The sequence below is a fragment of the Atractosteus spatula genome, chromosome 18 (assembly GCF_055471065.1).
Source record: "Atractosteus spatula isolate fAtrSpa1 chromosome 18, fAtrSpa1.hap1, whole genome shotgun sequence".
NCBI lineage: Eukaryota > Metazoa > Chordata > Actinopteri > Semionotiformes > Lepisosteidae > Atractosteus > Atractosteus spatula.
Window position 1 is genome coordinate 12,810,666 of NC_142723.1, and position 23,296 is coordinate 12,833,961.

At 46.1% G+C, this 23,296-nt stretch overlaps 4 protein-coding genes across 4 annotated transcripts; 2 read left to right on the forward strand and 2 right to left on the reverse strand.

Moving 5' to 3' along the window:
- Positions 1-546: 546 nt before the first annotated feature.
- On the forward strand, positions 547-4,696 carry LOC148818606 (E3 ubiquitin-protein ligase TRIM56-like). The gene is made up of 2 exons (XM_088936922.1): positions 547-809; positions 1,693-4,696. The coding sequence occupies exon 2, from the start codon at positions 1,705-1,707 to the stop codon at positions 3,760-3,762; it is 2,058 nt and encodes a 685-aa protein (XP_088793048.1). The 5' UTR covers positions 547-809; positions 1,693-1,704; the 3' UTR covers positions 3,763-4,696.
- Positions 4,697-5,539: 843 nt separating this feature from the next.
- LOC148818607 (dynein light chain Tctex-type protein 2) lies at positions 5,540-6,091 on the reverse strand. Its single transcript, XM_088936284.1, has one exon. The coding sequence runs from the start codon at positions 6,089-6,091 to the stop codon at positions 5,540-5,542; it is 552 nt and encodes a 183-aa protein (XP_088792410.1).
- Positions 6,092-6,840: 749 nt separating this feature from the next.
- Positions 6,841-16,767, forward strand: ccdc78 (coiled-coil domain containing 78; the record flags this gene model as incomplete). The annotated part of the gene is made up of 15 exons (XM_088936924.1): positions 6,841-6,942; positions 7,485-7,616; positions 8,425-8,511; positions 9,356-9,535; positions 10,220-10,393; positions 10,706-10,756; positions 11,332-11,420; positions 11,893-11,971; positions 12,370-12,495; positions 13,397-13,602; positions 14,185-14,359; positions 15,053-15,096; positions 15,571-15,652; positions 15,894-15,994; positions 16,641-16,767. Coding segments are annotated over 15 exons (1,755 nt in total), but the record flags the coding sequence as incomplete, so codon positions are not given.
- A 306-nt stretch (positions 16,768-17,073) lies between these two features.
- On the reverse strand, positions 17,074-22,079 carry antkmt (adenine nucleotide translocase lysine methyltransferase). Its single transcript, XM_088936925.1, has 5 exons — positions 21,793-22,079; positions 20,841-20,945; positions 20,326-20,466; positions 19,672-19,722; positions 17,074-18,281 (listed from the first exon to the last, which is right to left on the reverse strand). The coding sequence occupies exons 1-5, from the start codon at positions 21,952-21,954 to the stop codon at positions 18,060-18,062; spliced, it is 681 nt and encodes a 226-aa protein (XP_088793051.1). The 5' UTR covers positions 21,955-22,079; the 3' UTR covers positions 17,074-18,059.
- Positions 22,080-23,296: the final 1,217 nt, after the last annotated feature.

A 23,296-nucleotide genomic window follows, 5' to 3' on the forward strand; every position in this document is an offset into this window, starting at 1 on the left:
CTCTCTGGGGGCTGAAACAAACAGTCCTGGGTTGTTCTTAACGTCATACAATCAGCACAGGCTTCCAGTATGCAGCAGAGTACCAAATATAGTGAGTGTGGTGTCTTCATGACCACTTACCTGAAACAAATATCTAGGACCTGGGGGAAAAAAATCACACAGGGGTCATCTTCTTCAACAAGAAACAAAGCTTCTCCATTATACATCCATCTGTCCAGGGTTGCAGGTGATCCGGAGCCTATCCCGGCCAGCAAAGGTCTCAAGGCAGGATACACTCTGGATGGGACACCAGTCCATCGCAGGGCAGACAGATACAAACACAGACACACGCACATTCCCAACAGGGCTAGTTTTTCCAAAAGGCAATTAATTAACCTAGTGGTTTCCCTTCTGCTGTGAGAAGAAACCCACATAAACACAGGGAGAACACACAAACTGCAAGCAGATAGCACCCCAGGAATATAACTAAAGGCCACAGCGCTACAGGCAGCGATGTTAACTGCTGCACCACCGTGCCGCCTCCATTATACTTCCCTGTGTACAAAAAAAACACATCTGCAATTCTAAAGAATGCCTTAAGTTTTGATTGTAAGAAAAATGAAAGTGAAAGTTGAAATATAAGCACAAGAAACACCTCAGACTTCCTTACCGAAATCTAAAAAGCATTCTTTAGAAATAGAAATATATTTTAAAATAATGCGGTTTACGTCACATTTTTTGCTCTGGACTATCGAGAATGTGTAGTAGTTGGCCGTAAACCGGTTTTTCTGGCGTTCCGTTTCCCTTCCAAGGTGGACAAAGTCTGAAAGGTAAGATCCCCAACTTGCAGTTGGTCTAAGTTTTTATTTTAAAAAAAAATAAATAAAAATCTACTCTTTGAACAGGTGAGGAGTAAGATTGGTTAAAAAAACACGAACGCGTATGGGGGAAAAAAACTCGCACACGACCGTAAACAAAACATTTTAAAACTAGGAAGAGAAGAAATCCGGCGACATTTCTACCGTTTCTGACTTGAACTCGCTAAAAACGTCTTATTAAGGCGCTTGTCAGTATTTTAAAGAGTAGTATACTACGTTTTCAGCTTAAATTAAATTATTAAGCTGTTTAAGAAGTAAATATCTAATATAGAATATAGAATTCATTTGTGTGACACTTTCACACGTTAAAATACTTGAATCCCCCATATGCAGAAATAATGTCAAAAAGTAATGCAAAGTCTTAAAACTGAAACGGGTCTTTAATTTAACAAAAATGTCTTAATCCTATCTTTAAACCAGGATAATTAAGGAAGTCCTTGATGTCTGTGAGAATAGTTTTTGACAGATATCACTCCCTTGGTACCACGAAATCGTTATTTTAGTCAACGAATGAACTAAGTGCTGAATAAGTCAATAACTTGTTTTTTTTTTGCGGTTTCTGTTTTATTTTCTCAAATAGTCAACTGCTTGCACGGAAACGAGCGATTCCTCGGAAAACTTTCCACCGGAAATTCTCCATATAGTTAAGATATCTAATGCAACGATCGGCAAATTAGCTGCAAAGAAGGACTATTACTACCAGAGCGCAGAGGTCGATTTGAGGCATTTGTGCACAGGCTAGAGCTGTTCGGCAAGTCTCTTCATTGGGAAAAAAATATTATATGTGCAAATAAAATTTTAAAGACTTTAAAAATCTTTTTTTTTTCTCCATCAGAGCACCAGAGCCATGGCAGCAACTAACGTTGAGCTTTCTGCTCAAATAGAGGAGGAGTTCCTGCGGTGCAAGATCTGCTTTGAGGTGTACAGGACGCCCCGAACCCTGTCTTGCCTGCACTCCTTCTGCGAGCCCTGTCTGAACCAGCTCCTGGACCAACGGAAGGGCACCGTCTGCTGTCCGGAGTGTCGCATGGTGACTGACCTCCAGGGCTGTGTGAGCAACGCAAAAGCCAGCTTCTTCATCAACAGCCTCCTGGACCTGTTCAGGGCCAAGACCGACACACAGGCCCTCTGCTCGCTTTGCCCCTCCCTGGGGAAGGCCCCGGAGCCTGCCTCCTCCCGCTGCCTGGACTGCGCCGACTTCCTGTGCTCGTCCTGCACCCAGGGCCACCGCTGCTCCAAGGTGACGGTGGACCACAGCGTGGTCAGCCTGCAGGACTACGCCTCGGGTCGCTACGATGAGGAGGCCAGGAGGAAGCAGGAGCGCCACTGCCTGAGCCACCAGGACCCCCTGAAGTTCTACTGCGCCACCTGCTCCACCCCCATCTGCCGGGACTGCCGCATGCTGGAGCACTTCTCCCACCAGGTCCTGTCCATGGCCCAGGCCCTGGCAGCCAGGAGACCCCAGCTGGAGGGGCTGATCGGCAGCCTGGATGGCAGTGTGGCGGGTCTCTCGCTGCAGGAGCAGGAGGTGGACTCCGCCATACAGAGGCTGAAGGAAGCAGAAAGCGCCGTTAGAGACCAGATCTCGGGGTGCGTGTCCGCGATGGTCGACCTCCTCCTGGTGCGCAAGGATGCCTTGTGCGAAGAGCTGTCCTCGTTTGTCCAGAAGCAGGAGCGGAACTACCTGGCCGTCAAAGAAGAGCTCCAGAGTCACATCAGCTCGACACGGAGCACCAGGGACTTCTCCAGGCAGGTCATGCAGATGGGGAAAGATTGCGAGATCCTGGATCTGGAGAGCACCATTCAGGGCCACATTGAACGCCTGCAGCAACTCCAGATCGCTGCAGTTGAGACGAAAACCCCTGTTTTGTTCATTAAGGAAGAACCTGATCAACACAGGTTGGTAACTGGGATGTTTGAGTTAAAATTTGAACCCTGTGGTCCGGCGGTGGCCAGTCAGACAGTGGACGATCCCGGCATTGAAGCAGAAGCAAAAGCTTTTTCTCCAACACCTGCTGAGACTGGTAACCAGACACCAGTCGCACCTCCAGTTGGGCCACCAGAGCCACTAGCCTCCAGCTTACCTTGGCTTCACTCTGGGCTTGTCCATAACCCAGCTTCCATAATTTTCATACGCTCGTTTGACACCGATGACAACAACAGCGGATACTATGAAAATATAACCGGAATCAGCCTGTTCCCGGGTGGCGACATTGTTATTGCTGATAACAGTAACTTACTCATAAAGAAGATAATTCGAAATGGTGTTGTGAGAAACACTTTTTCCACCGATGATACTGACTGGGATGACCTTAAACCCTTCAGTCTCGCGGTCTGTGATGACACCATCTACTTCACTGCCGGGGCAAGGGTGTACAAAATCACAGAGGACGATGATATAGCTCAGGTCTGCAACTTGCGGGGCTCCCACCCTGAGTACGCCATCGTGGCCTATCAGGACCAGTACATCGCAGTCAGCGAGGGCCAGTCTTGTTGCCTCTCCCTGTACGACCTTAGAGGCACGCTGGAGGGCCGAGTCGAACCAGATGTCTCCCTTGAAGGGAAGTTTGTCTTTTTGGCAGTTAACAGCAGGGAAGAATTCGTCGTCTCCATGAAGAAATCCATTGTAGTTTTCAAGAGGAGTGGGGAGATCATCAACACCTGCAGTTCTGCAGAGACCGGCAGCTTCAGGCCACGGAGTGTCTGCGTTGACAAGTGGGACAACATTTATGCGTTGGAAGGCACGAGGGTCATTTTACTGACACCCAGGGGAGATTTTGTGCGAGAGCTTCTGAACTTTAAAGGACAGGGTTATTCTCCAAAGCTGTTGACTGCTGATAGCCGAGGACACCTCATCATGACTGATAAGAAAGGAACCATTAGAATCTACAAAGTGTCCTTATAGCTTAGGGCTATACAAGTGCTAAGTGACCTGCTGGGTGAGCCTGGAGTGACATCAGTGAGATCACTTCTCTAATGGCTACAGCTCAGAGTGTCACAGTAACAGTGGCTCTGACTCTTAGAGACATACAGGTCCTCATTCATCCTGGGCAAAACTGGGTGTGAAGCAGTAAGCTGATTAACAATTTGAATTCCAAATTGAAAAGTGTCTCATGTTATAGAATGTAAATGCTATTTACAATAAGCTTTGTAGTGTTATAACTATAGTATATGAAAGAGGGTGCATTTGTACTTCATATCAAGCTTTGGGAAAAAAACATTCCATTCCATTTGAAAATATAACTTTGTTTACAACAGACTGTATTTCTGGAGAAATGTATTACAATCTGAATTTGTGTGTCAGAATTTTTAGATTCCTGGTATATTTTCAGGGCAGCAAATATATCTTTGCATTCTTTCAGATGTTTTTGAACATTTTTGAATGTATGCAGAAACACAATAAGACAGGAAATAACTACAGCATACTTCAGACTAATGTGTCTCACAATGGTTCACTTCTTCACTGTTGTAGAAGAACTGTATTTCTAGAACATAATGTCTTACAACCTTAATTTCTGATGCAACTTTAATGCTTTTTGTGAAGTTCCACAATATGTTTCCAATCCAAAACATACATTTGTGTTCTTTAACCAATAGACTTGTTACAGATTTGTAAACTCTGGAATGGATGTGGGAACTTGTTTGAGATTATTGTATAGTTTCAAAAAATGTTGCTTTGCCAGGGGTCACGTTTTTGTTTGTGCTCTCAGTTAAAGGTTGATCATTTGTGTTCAGATGTTAATGTGAGATTTGGGTCTGTTAAAGTGTTTTATCATCCAGACCTCAAGAAACGGACCAAATGCAGTTCAGCATGTTTGCTTAAATAAAAATCTTTTGCCTACTTGTTGCATTTACTTTGAGTCTGCTGCAGATATCTTGTGTTACCTTGTTTCAAAGCCTGTTTATATATCTATTACTTTGGAAATATAATAATGCTTTCAGCATTATGTTGCAAAGACTGCAGCCATTGCTAAGACATTCCTGCAGAGATAATCTGTGGAACTGTGGGTGACATGATCTCTTCATTAGGTGAGTGCAGTGGTCAGTAGCCCTGTTCTTGCAAAGCACCAGTCCTTGGGGATTTGCAGGCGTTTTTATTCAGTTGAAAGGATTGCTTTAATTCTAAAGTAATTAGTAGCTGAGTGCTGGATTGAAACAGAGACGCTGGCAGTGTACACACCATCCTGGCCCTGGTGTACCCCTGTGTCTGCTGGTTTCTGGTCCAGTTGGATCCTTTGAACACGAGTCTGAATTGGTGACTATAGTTGCTTGGCTTGTGGAGTCTTTTCTTCTGCACTCAGGCCTTGAGCTCTGAAATACTCCCGAGAGTTTGGAGCTCAACCCTAGTCCTGGAGTACTCCTGTGGATGGAGAACCGCTGGCCTGTTGCCTCATCTCAACCCCAACAGCTGTCCCAGACTAACAGGGGGAACTTTCTGTGGCAGCACGGGACATTCCAAGGTGTCCAAGGTGAAATAAGGCGCAGGTGCAATTTTCTTTTAATCAGTTATAAAATCTCAAAGCAGCAGACAGCGTTTTATCATATTGGAAGCAAGCATATAAATCGGATTGATTCCCACAGCTGCTGCTGCTTAGTCCTTCTTAACCCCTTTAAAGATAATGATTTGAAACGACATTTTACCAGCATCACAGGGTGGCAGTGTGGGACAGTGGACTCCTCACCTACTCCAGGTACAGAGCGTAGACTGTGGCCACTGCGAACAGGGAGCTGTTCTCGATGGTCAGGGAGATGAAGTTGTCCTTCTCCGTGTCCCACACCGCCTGGCTTGCCACCCTAACGCTCTGGCCCCTCTTCTGCCCGACGATGATCCTGACGACGTACCTGTAGCGCCCGAACCCCTGCTCCTTGGCGAAGCCCAAGATGTCATCCGCCACCTTGCAGGCCAAGTCCCGGCAGGCGGCCGGCTCGTACGTCGCCGCGCCGAAGGCCTCGCCCATGATCTCCTCGCACCTCTCCTGCACCGGGCGCGTCTGGAACTTGCGCGCGGGCTCCATCCTGTAGGTGTTGGCCAGCTTCGCCTTCCCCAGGCCGGGCTTCCAGACCGCGGAGCCGCCCTTCTCCGGGAACAGGTCGTCTTCCTCGGCCTCGTCGACGTGGGTGACCTCGAGGTTGGCGTCCTTCAGGCGGTCCTGCAGGATCTCCTGGATGAACCCCTTTTCAAACATGCTCCTTCGACGATCTCGCCGGGGCATGGGCTGTGGCTCGTCATCCATTTTTTTTTAATTATTTTGGGGAAAGCAGTGGTATTTCGGCTGTTTTTCGCCTGTGCAATACGGCGCCGGCGGTTCGGGGTGCAATGCCAACCGTCTCCGCGCGTGGGCGGTGATGTGGCTCATTTTATTTTCAAAATACCTGTTGGAACCGATGCGCAGCATTGCTACAATAGCAGGCAGTATATATTGTAAAAAAAAAATTAAAAAACCATATTATTAAGGTGCAGTGTCTTGTCTGGCGTAAAAAAGAAAGTGAAAATAGTCGTGCTTTTAAAATAAAATGTTCGTTGTTGTAAACTTAAATACAAAAGGTTTTTTTCTTGTTCTGGAAATGGATACCTATTTGTTGCACTACACTATCTCATGAGCTGGGTTAGGTCTAAGGGTTAGATCCAGTGTTGACTCTAAGAACAACGTTATTTAGACACATTGTAGTCCTGACAATGACCGCTTGACAGGTGACAAAAACACGTAACTTTTATTCATAAAAAAAACATGTAAATCTGATTAAATGACCATGAAAATGAAAAAACTACGTCTATAAAACTGTAAATACAGGATTTGTGTTTTTAATTGCAGGCGACAGGTGTTGTGTTGTTGTGGCTTTCCGGACTGCAACACCTCTCCAATACTTCCTTAGCAACGGCTGTTGGTGGAAACGCCGTGGGGTTTTCGCGAGTGACCGAAGAGCACAGCCCATACTGCACACATTTGAGCGACATCAAATGTTTTGTCGGATATAAATTCAAACAAGTCCATTTTTCCCCCAGCCGATAAAAATGAATTCCCCTGAAGACTCGGGAAACGTGAGCGAACTGCGGGAGCACATTGCCCGGCTAACCAATGAAAATGTAAGTACTGGTCAGCTGTGCTGAACTGTTGCTGTCGCTCCACTAGCCTAACGTGTGCTACACATGCAAAGTACTTTCCACAGATGTTGCCATTTTCATTTTAATTATTTCACTGGTTCTCTAAACGTGAACTCGTTCGCGTGTTTAGAATTTGGTGAGATAAGAGTGACCCTTAAATTCTGCCTGACTGTTGCTCTCTTCAGGACCAGGGTTGCTCGTTCATGTAATAGACACCTTTCAAGGCCAGTGATGTACAGTGAAACATAAACCAGAGGTCACAACTGGAAAGTAAGTATGCAAAAGGGCATTTAATACTGAGAACAGGAAATACTTCTTTACCCAAAGGGTTGTGGGTGTATGGAACAGGCTACCCATGCACATTGTTGAGAAGCTGATACCCTGGCTTTTTTCAAGAAACAGAAGGATAAGGCCAGCTACCAGCTACCAAGTGGGCCAGATGGGTGGAATTGCTATCACTCCTTTGTGACCGGTCTTGTTAATGAGGAGCGTGATGCCTGATAAACTCGCCTGTTCGCTTGCAGATCCAGCTCCGGGACAAGAATGAGCGCCTCTTCAGCAAACTCGGGGACCTGCAGGACAAGCTGGGGCAGCTGGCGGGGTCCAAGACTGACCTGTCCTCCAAACTGGTCTTCAGCGAGGAAGAGAAACTGAAGGTGGGCGAGACCAGAGCAAGACCAGACCAGAGCTCCTGTCTGTATTGTTGGGGGGGGGGGATGTTTCAAGTCTTAGTGGAGGTGTTAGTCAACCTGCATTTCAATATAGCACTTTTCAAGCAAAGGTTTCTGCACAAAGTGTTCTTGGTAAAAATAAGTGATTCACAAAAGATTTTTTTTTAATTTATGTCAAAAAGAGAATTTTGAAAGTTGAAAATTGGCTTTCCATTCCTAAACTCAGCCATATTCCTGCCGACTTTTGAATTACAAGTTAAAACAACCTGAGATGTATTTGTTATAGAGCCAGGGACGCTCACCCTGCGCTCTATGTGGGTTCTAATGCCCCAGTATAGTGACGGGGACACTATACTGTAAAAAGGCACCGTCCTTCAGATGGGACATAAAACCGAGGTCCTGGCTCTCTGTGGTCATTAAAAATCCCAGGGTGTTTCTCGAATAGAGTAGGGGTGTTACCCTGGTGTCCTGGCCAAATTTCCTATTGGCCCTTACAAATCATGGCCTCCTAACAACCCCCATCTCTGAATTGGCTTCATTACTCTGTTCTCCTCCCCACTGAGAGCTGGTGTGTGGTGAGCGTTCTGGCGCACTATGGCTGCTGTCACATCATCCAGGTGGGGCTGCACACTGGTGGTGGTGGAGGGGAGTCCCCATTACCTGTAAAGAGCTTTGAGTGGAGTGTCCAGAAAAGCGCTATATAAGTGTAAACAATTATTATTTTTACAAAAGATGTTCCATGTCATTGCTTGTACTGCTGAGTTGCTGACCCTTGTTTCGTGGCCTCTCCCAGATCTCGAAGGACCTCATCGAAATGCAGATACAGACCAACAACATGAGAGAGCAGTTTGAAGCAGAGGGCTTTGAGCTGAAGAACAAGGTGACAGCCCTGCTGATACTGCTGTCACACACACACACATACAAACACTGGCCAGAGGAATCTGGGACTGCTTCGTTTCTGGACATCCTACACATAAGAATGTACAGTATAGACAAAAACAGATTCAAACACTACCTGGAAATGGTATTGAGGGATGATTTTACCTTACTTAATGTTTTATTTGAGGCATTGAGAAAATGCAGTTCAGAAAACAAAATTAAATGATTCACAATGTAATATTTAATATGAATAAAGAACTGTAATAGTGCACGTATGACGCCTTCCTCTTCACTCTCTACGTTTGGCAGAGGTTTCGAAATTTTTCTTCATAGTTGGCTTTCCTTATTCGAACTGTGGGTAACAATTCACATGTGTCGTAGTATTGAATTTTCGTAAAAAGAACATTCGTCAAAAGAGGTACCGATATATATTCAAACTCAGATACGTTCTGAATCCACTGAGCATGACATCTCAGGTTCTTATATTGGGCGGTGGCTCTCTGGCTAAGGATCTGCGCCTGTGGCTGGAAGGTTGCCGGTTCAAATCCTGTAGCCGGCAGAGAAATCCTACTCTGTTGGGCCCTGAGCAAGGCCCTTAACCCCAACTGCTCCAGGGGCACTGTATAAATGGCTAATAAAGTGATCTTATCTATAATGCTGAAATAACATTGTAACCATGAGATAAGACTACCAATATTGCATGCATTGTGTTAGTCCTTTCACAGAGCACAGCCCCATACACAGTAGATGCTTTTCAAGCCCATGTCAGATGACCCTGTGTGTCTTTACTGTACCTTCCACGTTCTCCTCTGTTGTCCTTTCCCTGGCCTGACTTGTCATCTCAGATCCTGACCCTGGAGAACCAGCTGGTGGAGCTGGAGATGGAACGGGACAGGCTGGGGCGGGACAACCAGGCCATGAGGGGCCGCCTGCAAACAGCCGAGAGGAACCACAAAGAGCTGGCAGACGAGTACATCACCCTGAAGAGCAACTACCTGGCCCTGAGCAAGGAGCACGAGAAAGAGGTCAGCCTGCATCCCGTGTGGGGACGGGACACTGGGGGAGGTCCTAATGAAGAGCAGGGAGAGTATAGAGTCTGGACTCCAGAGTGGAGTTTGGATACCAATACAAAGGAGCTAAGGACCAGCTATACCTGTTAATGTACAGGTATCAAAACTGATGCAGAAATGATATTCTGGGCTCTTAAGACAAGGGATTTGGGGAGGATTTCTGAAAGGTTCAGGAAAGCAAGGCTGGAACTGAACATGGAATAGAAGGAGTGAAGGATAGCCATATAAGCTGGCAAAACAGTCATATTTAAACAAGAGAGACCAAGGCTCATTTGTGAGCTAGCTGGGATGATGGGAGAACAGTGATTGGACAGGACAAGGAAGGCAAGAAGAGCAAAGGCACAAAGACTCACAAAAGCGTTACAGAGCAAAGGGAGAGAGGGACTATAGGGCTGCCAGTATAGGGCTGTTCATTAATTTCAGCAGACAACAGATTCTACTGCATAAGGAGCTTACCGTAGGACTCCTGGTGTAATTTATACAAGATGCAAAAAGGGATGCATGTAGTACATGACAGCAACCTGTAATTTATCTGATCTGATAAAAGAGAAGCTGGATAAGGAGCTCCTGGTTTGGCATGAAGCTGCCACCATCGGCGTGCACTTACACATATTGGTCTGCGGGTGGTGCTGTTTGCAGGTGTCTCGGAATGATGAGCTGAGTGCTGAGCTGCTGGGGCTGGCGCGGGCGCAGGACGACCTTCTGAAGCAGCAGGAGAGCCAGGCCCGGGCCCGGGCGCTGTACGGCGAGGCCGCCCAGGAGCTGGAGAGAGTGCGGGCAGTGGTCAGCCGTCTGTCCCAGCGCAGAGTTAGGGTGAGTCCGTGCTGCTGATTATAAATATGAAGCTGAAACCAGGAGACACTTCTAGACACCTGGGGATGCTGAAACAATGATTCCCGCATTTAAGAGAATAAATTGTTGTTGAAGCATTTAACATAATCTTAAATCTTAAATTTAAGCAAAAGCCCACAAACTGTTTGGAACTGTCCTAAAATTCTTGTACTTTTACATTCGTTATAAAGAGATGCCTGCAGCCTCAGAATCCTGTGTACAAATTTAATGGGCTCTGTTTTAAATAGAGTGGGTCTAGATTGCTCTTATAATACCTCTCATCTCTTTGTGCAGCCAGAGCATCTAGCATCATTGGAGCAGGAGCGCAGGACACTGGAGAAAAGCGTGAGTCTACTGCTAGTGGCATCTGTGTTGTGAAAAAGAGGTTCTGTCTGTCCTCGCTGAGGGACTGCAGGGCTCTTTTTTAATGCAGTAACACAAATGTTTGGTACACATGGCCCATGAAAGGCCTCAGGCCAGCAGCTTCACTGCAATGTCCCCTGGAAAACAGAACCCCCCACTCACCTCCTGTACCTACAGATATCCGAGCATAATGGTTTCAGCACAGTGAAAATCCCCTCTAATTCCAGGAGCTCTTGATCAAGCTTCATTGGACTGGCGATGGTAAAAAAGTAAAGGAAAAGTATTTAATCTTTTACAATCGTGATTGCTGATGAATATACGCGAGTTATACTTGTACTATTTCCTGTGCATGTCCATGTCCAGGACCACTCTCACACAAGTCCTTTTCAGCAGGAAAGTTTGACAGAAGCATAAGGGTTTCATTTCAAAGGGGAGCAGAGTTTATTGAAGATTAAGCTATGACGTCTCCAAATAAATAACCCACAAGTGTTTAAGTACTCGCCCTACAGTTTCCTGCTGTCAAAATAGGCAATGCTGTGCTGTTTCTCTCCTGCCAGCTGCTGGGACACCAGGACCAGATCAGAGAGGAGCTGGAGAAAATGAAGACAAGCTACGAGGAGCAGCAGTCCAAGCTGGAGGAGAAAGTGTGAGTCTGAGGACTGAAGGGACCCAGGACACCAAAACATCCTTGTTCTCCCTCCTTTGTTCGCATTTAGGAATTTTCCCTCATTCTATGGACTGTCTTAGGTTTAAAAATGTCTCATCAGTGCCAGAGAATGACTAATTTCTGTCATCAGCATTTCTGAGCGTTAGCATGCTGCGTGCCACGTTTCCTGCCTTCCTGACTTCCTTATCTGCCAGACGATGAAAAAGTATTCCAGACAGCCTGGTCAAATGTGAATCGGACGCAACCCAAAGTGGAAGACATATTAGTGTTGCACTGAAGGTGTTCTATTTGGATTTGTGCCATCATTGTGCCTAAATACTTAGAATTGACTAAAATAATTCAAATAAAAGCTCTGTAGACTGTAGAGCCTCTTCCCCTGACTGTGCGGCGGATGTTATTGTGTGTAACGGAAACGACTGATCGCTAGCGTGTTCTGTGCTGTTCCGTTCAGGGTGGCAATGGGCAAGGAGCAGCAGGAGAACAAGAGAGCCATCCGCAACACTCAGCACAAACTGGCGGAGCAGTCCGCGGTGAGGCCCCGCCCGGCCCGGGCACATGTCCCGCCTGTCTTGTAGTGGATGCTGATGAGTAGTGAGGATTGTTAAGGTACTAAGATTGGCAGTATACCCAGTCATTTGCAGCCTTTCTTATGTTACTGCATTCAACCACTGACTCAAGTGTTTTCTGAAACTAAAACACAGGACTATTGTCAGGCTCACTTGATTCCGGCAGTTTCTCCTGCTTAATAGATTATGTATTGCATATGCTATCTGTAGAATCGCCAGTATCCACTTGGAACTTCTGCTAATGGTTTGGGTTGCTTTAAGGAACAGGGACATAGAGATCAAACACACCTTGCCCTCAGCTGTGAGAGCTGGTTTTGTCTGATTTGTTCTGTGCTGCACTGGCATTTTCCCCCGTGCGTCAGGCCCTGCTCAGCTCCCAGAGCCAGCTGAAGGAGGTGGAGGCAGAGAACTCGAGGCTGCAGCTCCAGCTGAAGGAGCTCAATGAGGAGTATCGCGCCCGCCTGGTCCGCTATCTCCAGGACCTCGCTGTGAGTAACGGCTGGTTTCGCCGAACCTGAGCACACCACCCACCGATCAACATCAAAGAGCAAAATGCGACCGAACCACTTCTTTACTGTAACCTCTTCTCTTTCTGGGGTTCCCTGTGGGGCAACACATGAGTATTTCATTGCGTTAGTGGGATGATTGAATCCCTTGAGTTTTATTTGTTCTTAATCGGGAACACAGTTTTAATATAAAAACAAAAAGAGAGGAATTTTCATTCACTCTCTCTAACTGACATTTCACAAGATCCCCACTTTTGTTGTTCACAACTATAGAACTTGACAAGTCGAACACAAACAAAAGAGCACCACACAAACATCCCAAATTCCAGTCCTGCATTAGCGTTAACATCCAAATGCATGCCTCAAGCTTGATACATGACACTTGGCAGCCCTCTTTATAATATGACGTTTCATTGTCTTTTGACCTGCTAGCTACACTAAGGCCCTGGTCCTGGAGAGAACCCATCCACAGGAGTTTTAGGTCTTCATCAAATTACCAAAATCTAAAGATATGGAACAATTACATTGTGATTTGTTAAAATGACGTGTTTTACAGATCATTTAGGACTAAAATCCAAGTGCTCTTCTTCCCTTAAGAACTAGAAATCTCTTAATTGACCAAGTACATGCTTGATCTATCAATAGCTTACAGGACACCTGCCAGACTAACTGGATTGGAGCTCTCCCAGACCAGGGCGGGAGACCCCCGCTCCAGCCGAAAGCTTGCAGACACGGAACAATAATGACTTACACTGACAACAGTGCGACGGTGGTGGAAGTTCTCCAGTGTCGTCCCAGGCTTTGCTGGGCGCTGTCACGCAGGTGAGGTCAGCACTGATGAGACATGGCAAAGGCTGATCGTCTCCTCCGTCCCCGGCTCCAGGAATACATGGATGCTTCTGCTGGGGCCGCAGGAACCAAAAGAGCCCCAGAGCGTGCTCAGATGAAGAACTTCGTTGACAACATGCTGCAGGACGTCAGAGCCTCCTACAGGTCCAGGGAAGAACAGCTCGCCAGCGCCGCTCGTGGTTATAAGAAGAGGCTACAGCAGCTTGTAAGAACCCATGAAACCCTGCTCATTGCCTACAGGTTGGTCGCCTCTACCATTCCCTCACATGCATTCCAAATGGTGACTGCGTAGAGCCCTGGTGTTATATTTTAAGGTTGGCCTGTGTATGATTTTTAGAGTGTCTTTGAAGTTACATGCATCGGTCCTGTAGAAGGATGCATTTTTTCCCCCACAAACAATATGGAAGTGTGTTTAAACGGAGAGGAGGAGGCTGTTCTTCACTCAAAGGGTGGTGGGAGAAGTGGTGGATCGAGCCGCCCAGCCATGTTGTGGAAGCCGATACCCAGGCATCTTTTGAGAAAAGCCTGGATGCTATCCTTGGAACAGTTAACTACCAACTACCAAATGGGCTAGTTGGGCCAAATGGCCTTCTAGTGTTTGTAGCCGCTCTTAACATTAAAATAATTTGGGATCTTTGATATTGATTGCCATCTGGTTATCCATAATGTTCTTGGGAACAAGATTATCAGGGTGTCATTTCTTTTTACTCAGGATGGATCTTGGTTGATCACAGGCCCCTACTTTCAGTCATGCTGACCAACTGCACTGCATTATGTCCCTTTAATCCTCACCTGTGTCCCTCCCCCCCCCCCCGGCCCCAGGATGCGGCGAGAGCAGATCCTGGCTCTGGGGGACCGCAGTCTGGACCCCGGCCCACCCGAGTCTCACTTCAGCCTCCCCGAGAGGGAGCTGCAGAGCGAGCAGAGCCTTGAGTTGGCCAGGCTGCGGGAGGACAAGGCCAGGCTGGAAAGCCAACTGAGGGACGCACAGGAGCAGGTAAGTAGATGAGCTTTCATCCATACTCTCTAGCTGCAGAGCTACTGCAACACACTGCTGTACTGCTGCATCTAACCAGCCAGCACACAAACCACAGAACCTCTGAACACTACAGCCCTGTACGCTTACCACAGAGCTACTGAGCACACTGCAGCCTATCCCTTACCGGAGCATTCGGGCCCGGACTACCAGACTCAGAGACAGTTTTTACCCCCGCACAATCAAACTATTAAACTCCCAGCCTCTCTCACTCTCACCTCACCTCTCACCTACGATCTGAACCTCACAGTGCCTTCTCTTACCAAAAACTCAAACACACATTGAAATCTACCTCTATCTTGTCAAGACGCTCACTCCCCATCATTTTCTATCCTTTATTTCATTCTGTTGATGCATGTTTTTGCACATCTGATGTTGTTTTGCACATTACCTGTTACCTTTTTGTTGTTTTGCACACTGCCTGTTGTCTCTGTCTTTCTTTTATTATACAATTGTATTGTTGTTTTTTTGTACTACTTATCGTCTGAGAGCTAGCTAAATAGCATTTCGTTATACCATATACCTGTATATGAGTATAATGACAATAAACCTGAACTTGAACTTGTACTGACTGAGCACACTGTAGCCTAACCGTGCGTATCACTCGCCATCCCTTACAATCCTCTTGAGTTTTCATCTCCTCGTGTCTTTCAGAAGAGTATTCTTGAAATCCACCCTCCGGGTGTCACCTTCAAGGAGTGAGTACATCTATTATTCACATCTATTAATTACCAAACCCTAGGATTGTTTCGTTTTTTTTCGTTTATATTAAAAAAGGGGTGGACCTTATATTACACAATAATAAAGGTTTCCAAATGGCCTGTTTTTTTGTAAATCTTTCTCATTTTCACAGAGGACATGACCCCGCAGGTCAGATAGCTGTATTCAGAGTGACAGTATGGTCATTTCACACCATATGGTCCAGTTCACAGGAAAACAACCCTTGCTGTCACCTGAAATCCAGGGATTGTTGGAAAATGAATCATTTCATCAAACTATATAGAGTTATTAAATTAACAAAAAGTAAAACAGGACTTAGTTCTATTCTACGAAGTAGACCTAACACAACAGAACATACACAGCACTGGAACAAAGCAGGGCCATTATGTACATACAGTAGTAGCTGAACTGATTAGATGTGGTTAGATTAGTAAATGTGGTTTGTCTTTTAGGTCAGGAACAGGGGGCAAGGCCTCTGAAGAAGCCTGGGCTGACATCAGGAAGCAGCTGAGGGAATTCACACATTCCACCCAGGTAAGTGTAGGCATTACCTGTGGGAAAGAACAACCTCATTCATTCCTTACACATTTTTTCAAGATTTCACACTGAATTTCACTAAATACACAACACATTTTTTCCCTGGGCAATATGCCTTAATTTCAAGCAGCCCACAAGGTAGGCTGAAAGCACAGCAATATTCAGGCTCTTAAAAAAAAAAGATTGACATTACAGTTTTCTCCAGGTTAACTCTCCCTTGCCTCTCTCTTTTCTCCAGGAGGAACAGGAAAGGGAACGTGCTCGGCTAATCACCCGAGCAACGGTTGCTGAGGAGCAGGTCTCCGAGCTGCAGGAGTACGTGGATAAGCACCTGGCCAGGTAACAACACCCTTCCACAAACATCACTGTTCATTTACCCTGGTCTGTGCAAATTCAGAGGGAAAAAAACCGTGTGAATTCAAACTGTGGATTTATTAACCGTATTACTCACAATATTTATAGACTTGTGCTGTTCTTGCTTTTCTTGTTAAGCAGAAACACTAGTACCTATGTGCAAGGATGTCATTTAAAATTAAATATACTATTAACATTATCCTGTCTTTCGGGTGAGACGTTAAACCGAGGTCCTGACTCTCGGTGGTCATTAAAGATCCCCGGGTATTTCTCGATAAGAGTAGGGAGTCACCCCGGTGTCCGGGCCAAATTTTCCCCCGTCAGCCCTTACCGTGGCCTCCAAATTGTCCCCATGTGTGATTGGTTTGCACTTGCCCTGCGATGGACTGGCGCCCCCTCCAGGGTGTACCCTGCCTTGCGCTCATTGCTTGCCGGGTAGGCTCCGGCTTCACTGCGACCCTCACCAGGAAAAGCGGAAGTGAAAATGGATGTATGGATTAACATTATCGGGTTTAGTTCGTATCTCCATCTACAGGTATCAACGCAATTTTTCTCTGTATGGTTGTCAAGATGGAGTCCAGTTTCGCCGCCTGCTCAAGGTGGTCCTACTGTCTCCTTTTCTCTGTCTCAGGTACAAGCAGGAGATCACACGACTGAGGAAGCTCCTGGGCACGGACACAGGTCGCGCCCACAGTGCTGACGCCCCTGAGGCCCACCTTCTGCGACACGCCAAGAGGAACCCCAGCTATGAACTCTAACCAGTTCTGGGCAAATGCAAACACTCCTGGGCACCTCCCAACACACCCATGGGTGCCCGTTTCACAAAGAACCCCACAACAGCGGCCACATCTGGGGGCACCTGTGCCATTTTCAGCCCTGAGACAGCTCTGCTAGTAAACCACTGCAGATACAACTAAAATGGCCCAAAAGCGAGCACTTTAAGTAGGAATGCTTTGGCCAATGACTGGAATTACACAATTCTTAAGTCATGTTTTAGTCTAGTTAACATTTCCATCAGTGCATGAGCACTACATGAAATCCAAACAGATTGGATTAGTCCTGAAGAGGTGCCAAGCAATCATTTTATTAATTCATTCATTTACTAAAAATATATTTTTTTCTCAACATCACAAATCACTTCATCACGATTAATGTTATAGCTAGTGTTGCCAGACCCAGAAATGTGCTAGGTTAAATATTTAAAAACAGACCATTGATCTTCCACTCTGGATTCTTCGTTACTTTTAATTGGTCTGCATTACCACTTTCTCCAGAAGTCAGAAGGCACCCCAGCCCAGAATCGAACCCAGGACCCAACAGTTCTAAAGTAGCACCACTAATCACCAGTGACACTGTACCACCCCAGAGCCACTTAACAGGAGGGATCCTTAATAAGTCAGCTACATGTTTTAGATAAAACAATAATCGAAATAATTGCAACTATGAATCATTAAAACATTAACCGTGATTTGCAGAATGGCTCATCATCTTTTAGCTGTTTTCACTTTTTACATTAAATGTTTGTTAATATATAATAAGTTAGGGTTGGCTTTGTAATATATTCCACAACTGGTAAAAGATATACCCAGAAAAACATATTTACAGCAATATTTTTTTTTTAAAAATTGATCTAAAAATTAATCAATAAAAATCTGTTTACATTTGTCTGAAATCTTTTTTAAAAATACTAAGCCATCAACGTTCTCTGGAGTGACTCTTCCCAGACAGGCTTAAGCAAAGTCTCGAATGTCTCTGAGATGATCCCCTGTTTTCACACCCCACAGACCAGCCCTCTCAATTATACTGGCAATCTCAAGTTCAGGTATAGGGCTGTAACCTATATAGGTCTGCTGGGGGATTTAGCGTGCTTTAAAATTCCACAGAAGTGTCCCCCCAAAAATGGCAGGGCCTGTCAGACCAGATGCACATTCAACCAGTTCTTAAAAAGTATATAATATTTAAAAACACCACCTTTGAATACACGTCTGACATTTCACCTATAGTGAGGCAGTCGCTTCATAAAGAGCAAGGCCAAACAGATCCGCAGGGTCTAGGGTGTCGTAAGTGTGTCGTGCGCCCCGCCGGTCTCTGCTGCTGGGCGTCCCGGGGCGGCACGCTGGCGCCGGCACTCCCGCATGAGGTAGGCCCAGGCCCGGTCCACCCCCTCGCCCTCCACGCGGCACGCCGCCCACTCAGGAAAGGGGAAGCGGCCCGAGACCACCAGGGCGTCCTCGGGCAACTCCGCCAGCAGCTTCTCCTGCAGGAGCGGGAGCTGGAGAGAGCAGAAACCACTTCGTCACTGGGCTGTTAGCGCAATTAAAGGGTGGAACTGCAGTTTCTCAGACCGGACATTAAATCTCCGTAACAAAATCTATTCATTGGCGCTATAGGAAAAAAATGGACAAAGTTCGAATCAAGCACAAAATCGGGAACTTTGTGAAAGCGCTGCAAGTCGGCATGTCGAGTTCCCACGAATTGCCAGGTGAAGCGGCCCTTCCTGCTCACTAGTCACGGTAATGACTGATAGGTTGTGCAGCAGACATTTCACCACAGAAATGTTTCATCATGATCTGCATGCATAGTTAACAAGTAGTTTTTGTTGGCAGAACCGTCTCGAAATGAAAAGCAGTATTTCTATTTGATTAAAAGAGACGTATTCACAAGCCCGCTTGTTTACAATGTAGTAGGGCCGCTTCACCTCACCGAAAACTTTGTTGCCTCGTTCTGAATCGCAGACCATGGTGCTGCGCATACTTGGAAAGTTTGTCTATTTCATGATGTAAATTGGAGGTTTTATGCCTTACTGTGTATATTTGGCTTTTATGGTGGTTTGAAACACACTCATCAGTGCGGACTCTTTGTTACCCCAACATACAAAAAGAGCTCTGCAGTTCCTCTTTAAGGAGCTGGCTGTACCAAAGGCCATCAGGGGAACATAGGCAGTCTTACAAGTATGATTTTCAGTTTCTTGAGTTTTTGCTGTTGTTCCCAGTAGGATCTCTTTCATAAATATTATTGACATTAATATGATGCCTCTATCCTGATTAAGGATTCACCAATGCCATGATTATAGACACTTCCTTCAAACTTACCATTTTTAATTCATTCTAAAAGCTTTTAAAGGGATAATACATGATCAAACATAAACCATGAAATCTGGATTACCACATATGACTCATTCTGAACATACAGACTCACTGGGATTGAGCATTGTAAGAAAATGACACAAACACAGTCAACGACAAGACAGCTTGTTGAAACTAACACACTGACATGCAATCTTCTTACAGGATGTCTTATAAGACCAGATCTCTTAGAACTGAGGACTTGGAGGTTACTTTACAAGCACAGTTTCTCCTTTTGGAAAATCTGTTCTTGCAAACACCCCAATTTCAGGAGACCGGAGTTGTAAAAAACCAAAATGCACAGCCTTTTAATTAAAAAAATCAATTTAATAAAATAAAATTGTTTCAAATTAAAGTATAAGACTGACGTCGAAAAGCATGCTTTAGGATGCACATCATATATTGCTCTCACACAGAGAGTTCTTTAGACTGCACTATGATTAACACAACAATTCCTGCTCTCTCACACACAGACACGAACTCTCATGTACTCTTGCACCTTACTGACCGAGACAAATAACCTTTTGCAGTACTCACCACGCTGGGAGCCAGAAACACGGTGACATTCTTATAATCAGCGAGACCGACCTGAAAAACACAAAGACAACTACAGACTGGGACACATTTAAAAGGAAAAGTCCTTTTCATATTCACAAGAGAAATAAATACCTACTGAATATGACAAGTGCAAGTGAGATGCTTTCATCTTGACTGACACCAGAATTAACGGCCACGTCAGTGTACTGTAGTGTAATGGATTTTTTAAATCAATGGAATCACTGGAGAGCTGCATTAGCTGTACAGTTACAGCTAAATGCTTTCAGCAGACCTGCACCGTTACGGGTCATAGGGGTAAAAAAATACGAAATACCCAGTTCTATGCAATCAATGTCACAATGATGATCTAATCCATTTAACTAAATGCAGACTCTGATACTTCCTAATAGACTTTTTTTGTAAGGTGTCAGTGCATTATTGAGGCCCTAACAATGGCTTCTACTTATCCTTTCTGCAAGAGCTTCAAGTTTCCAGCAAACAAGTTGTGTTGTGTCATATTAAACCTACAGTATGTGTACACTGTTAAATTAGCTTTTCTCTACCAGTTGCAGCTTAAGGCTGTTTCTGCTGCTCTCCACGGTCTTCCACACCGCAGGCTGGAGATAGTCCTAATCAAGCCCATGCCTCGCTCACCTTCCACAGGTCCTGTCGCAGGTAGGACACCTTCCCATAGTGCCCGGCTCTCCAGGCGTGGACGCTGGCGAGGCGGATGAGCCAGGGGTTGAGCTCGTACCCCACAGCGGGCTGGAAGCCCTGTTTGTACGCCTCCAGGACCTGACACACAGGACAGCGCGATCAGACCCTCCTGGACACAACCATGGACGAACACGCAGATCCTAACCTGCAAACTGGCCACAACCCCCCCACAATAGGCAATAGAGCCTCTCGTGAGCAGCACACCTATGGATCTCCCTGTCTAAATACTTCAGAGACCTCTGATATTTTTAAAATCTTGCTTAAAGAGCTTTTTTCCCAAGCAGTTTTGATGCATACTGTACTTTATCCTTATCTTTCGGACTGGACTTTAGAGGCATGAATACTTTGATGAAAAAACCCTGGTCCAGAACAGATACATCGGGCTGTTTTTAGGCAGGATATCGGACTATCCCACTGTCCCTGGCCTGCACTGCCCAGAGTGGGGTACTTACTATCCTGCCGTCTCCAGAGCCCAGATCTACGATGCCCCCTGAGCGCCCCTTCAACAGTGTCATCACATTGCGCACCTGCTGCCGGCTGGCAGGGAGATAGGGCACCTGCAGGGGCAGAGAGGCACTACAGTCACGCTGAGCCCAACACACTTCCCCACCGCCGACTGCGAGAACAAGGCCACATATATCCGCCAATCTCTGCTAAAACCAGGTGTACTCACCCTAAATCTCAAGGCTTCCTCCCTTTATAACTCACCAACCTGGTCTTCCCAGAAGCCTAGAAGTCCCTTATAGCTTTCCTGTGTTTGGATAGGATCACCGGTATCCTTACTTCTGTATAATTTCTTAGTTTTTTTCATTCGAATTTTAAACACACAAAAAGCTAAAAGGAGTCTAAAGAGAATTCATCATCTCATGTTCATTTAGCTGGAAATGTGACCTCTGTTCTACAGATTGTTAGACTGGGATTTCTTTAATGCCTCACAGGATACACTGGCTGCTTCTCACAGAGGGGTTGTGGGGTGCAGAGATGTCTGCGACCTTAATTCCCACTGCGCCCCACTGCACCCCTGATCTGCGACACGCAGGCATGCTCTGATTGACGTCTGGGTATTTTCAGACTGTTACCCATTATCAGAGAAAAAAGCACGGCCAGTCAAAATTATTTTTCTTTTTCCTTTCATGCCAAAACGACTGCACAGCCCACAAAAGCTGAAAGAGATCGCAGCGCCATGCAATGCGAGTCTCGTCTCTTCTCCCGGGGAGCGGTGTTTGGAACTGAGACTCAGATGCAGAACGTGTCTAAACCGTGTGCAGTACAAAAGCGAGGACTGTGAACTGCCGTTTGTGTCCCCGCCATCTGGGGTGCCCCTGCAGCACCGCCGAGAGTCGCAGTCCAGCTGAAGGTTAGGAGAACCCCGTTTTACAAGGAGCACACCGTGGACTCTCTCACCTGCAGCTTCAAAGGAACCCTCCTGAAGCCGGGCATGAGCATGGCCACCCACACGGCATAGGCTGCCAATCCAGTGCCCGCGGCGATCTGCAGGAGGCCCCACGCCCCCAGCCGCCTCTCCTTGAAGTCAGCCAAGACCTCCTCGGGGGCATCCTGATCCATGCCCGCCGCCGGTGAGGAAGACACCAGTCACGGGCCCGGGGTGGGGGGGGGGGCAGCGAACCTCGAGGGCCGCAGGCCAGAGCTCGGCGAAGCTCTCGGTAAGCCACTGTCCGCGTGCAGCCTGGGGAAAGGGTTCAGCTGGTTCAGTCAAAGCTTTTGTTAAAATGCAACTTGTGGTGGGGGGAAAGACAAAACTGTTATAGTCAGTCACAGCCTTCTGAACAACAAGTAACCGCCTCTCGTAAAGGACAATTTAGTGATGCCCCTGAAAAACTCCGAATGTGCTTTTTTCTGACTATAAGGTATTCTATTCCACTAACATCTAAAAAATTGCAACATGCTGTACACTTTTTTATTTCTCAGGACAGACTCTTGATCCTAACATTGCCTGTACTGTGAAACTTTCAAGCAAGGAGAGTAAGTAATGAGCGTAGTGCCATGAACTCCTTCTACAGATCAGGAGGTTTGCCCTTGGAACACACAATTAAGAGTCAGGCAATAGACGGTCATTATCTCTGAGAGGGGGCAAAACTACAGACAAGCAGCAGAGGACACGAGTGGAAAATACAGAAAAGTGCATTTAAAACCGAGGACGAGACAGACTTCATGAATGATTGTGGGAGCATGAAACAAGCTGCCCAACCATGGGTTTGAATCCAGTACCTGCAGAGGAATTGGCTGCATGAGATCTCAATTAGCTACTAGCAACCAGACATGTTGTTCGGCCCAAATACCTGCTTCTTGTTGGCAGATGTCTTTAAATTCTTTTCCCAGTACCTTTTGGCAGATTACATGTGCCATATTAGGAAAGGTTAAAGGGCAAAGGTCAAGCAAAAGGATGGTGCAGTGGCACCGTGTTAAGGATCTGCGCCTGTGGCTGGAAGGTTGCCGGTTCGTATCCCGTGGCCGGCAGAGGAATCCTACTCTGTTGGGCCCCTGAGCAAGGCCCTTAACCCCAGCTGCTCCAGGGGCTCCATATAAATGGCTGACCCTGCGCTCTGACCCCAAGCTTCTCTCCCTGTCTGTGTGTCTCATGGAGAGCAAGCTGGGGTATGCGAAAAGACGAATTGCTAATACAAGAAATTGTATATGGCCAATAAAGCGATCTTATCCTTAAAGAAGGAAAGAATCAAAATGTGCCGTCATTTTAACTTAATTAAAGAAAAGAGCAAAAGCAACTGACAGCAATACTTTGCTTAGTAATTATCAAAAGGAGAAGATCCAGCCCATACCCACAGTAAAATAATTTATTGTATTTTCACAAACATTATCACAGATATTATACTTTAATGTGGCACTGTCCGTTCTGAAAACTTCCTGTCCGAAACGCTGGACTGTAACA

What these genes read in the sequence shown, in the direction of transcription:
- antkmt (XM_088936925.1), bottom strand. Translation starts at nt 21,954, where the DNA reads ATGGATCAGGATGCCCCCGAGGAGGTCTTGGCTGACTTCAAGGAGAGG. An exon ending in GCTCTGGAGACGGCAGGATA is followed by an intron (nt 20,467 to 20,840) that starts GTAAGTACCCCA and finishes CCTGTGTGTCAG; the next exon opens with GTCCTGGAGGCGTACAAACA. An exon ending in TGTTTCTGGCTCCCAGCGTG is followed by an intron (nt 18,282 to 19,671) that starts GTGAGTACTGCA and finishes TGCTCTCTCCAG; the next exon opens with CTCCCGCTCCTGCAGGAGAA.
- LOC148818607 (XM_088936284.1), bottom strand. Translation starts at nt 6,091, where the DNA reads ATGGATGACGAGCCACAGCCCATGCCCCGGCGAGATCGTCGAAGGAGC.
- LOC148818606 (XM_088936922.1), top strand. Translation starts at nt 1,705, where the DNA reads ATGGCAGCAACTAACGTTGAGCTTTCTGCTCAAATAGAGGAGGAGTTC.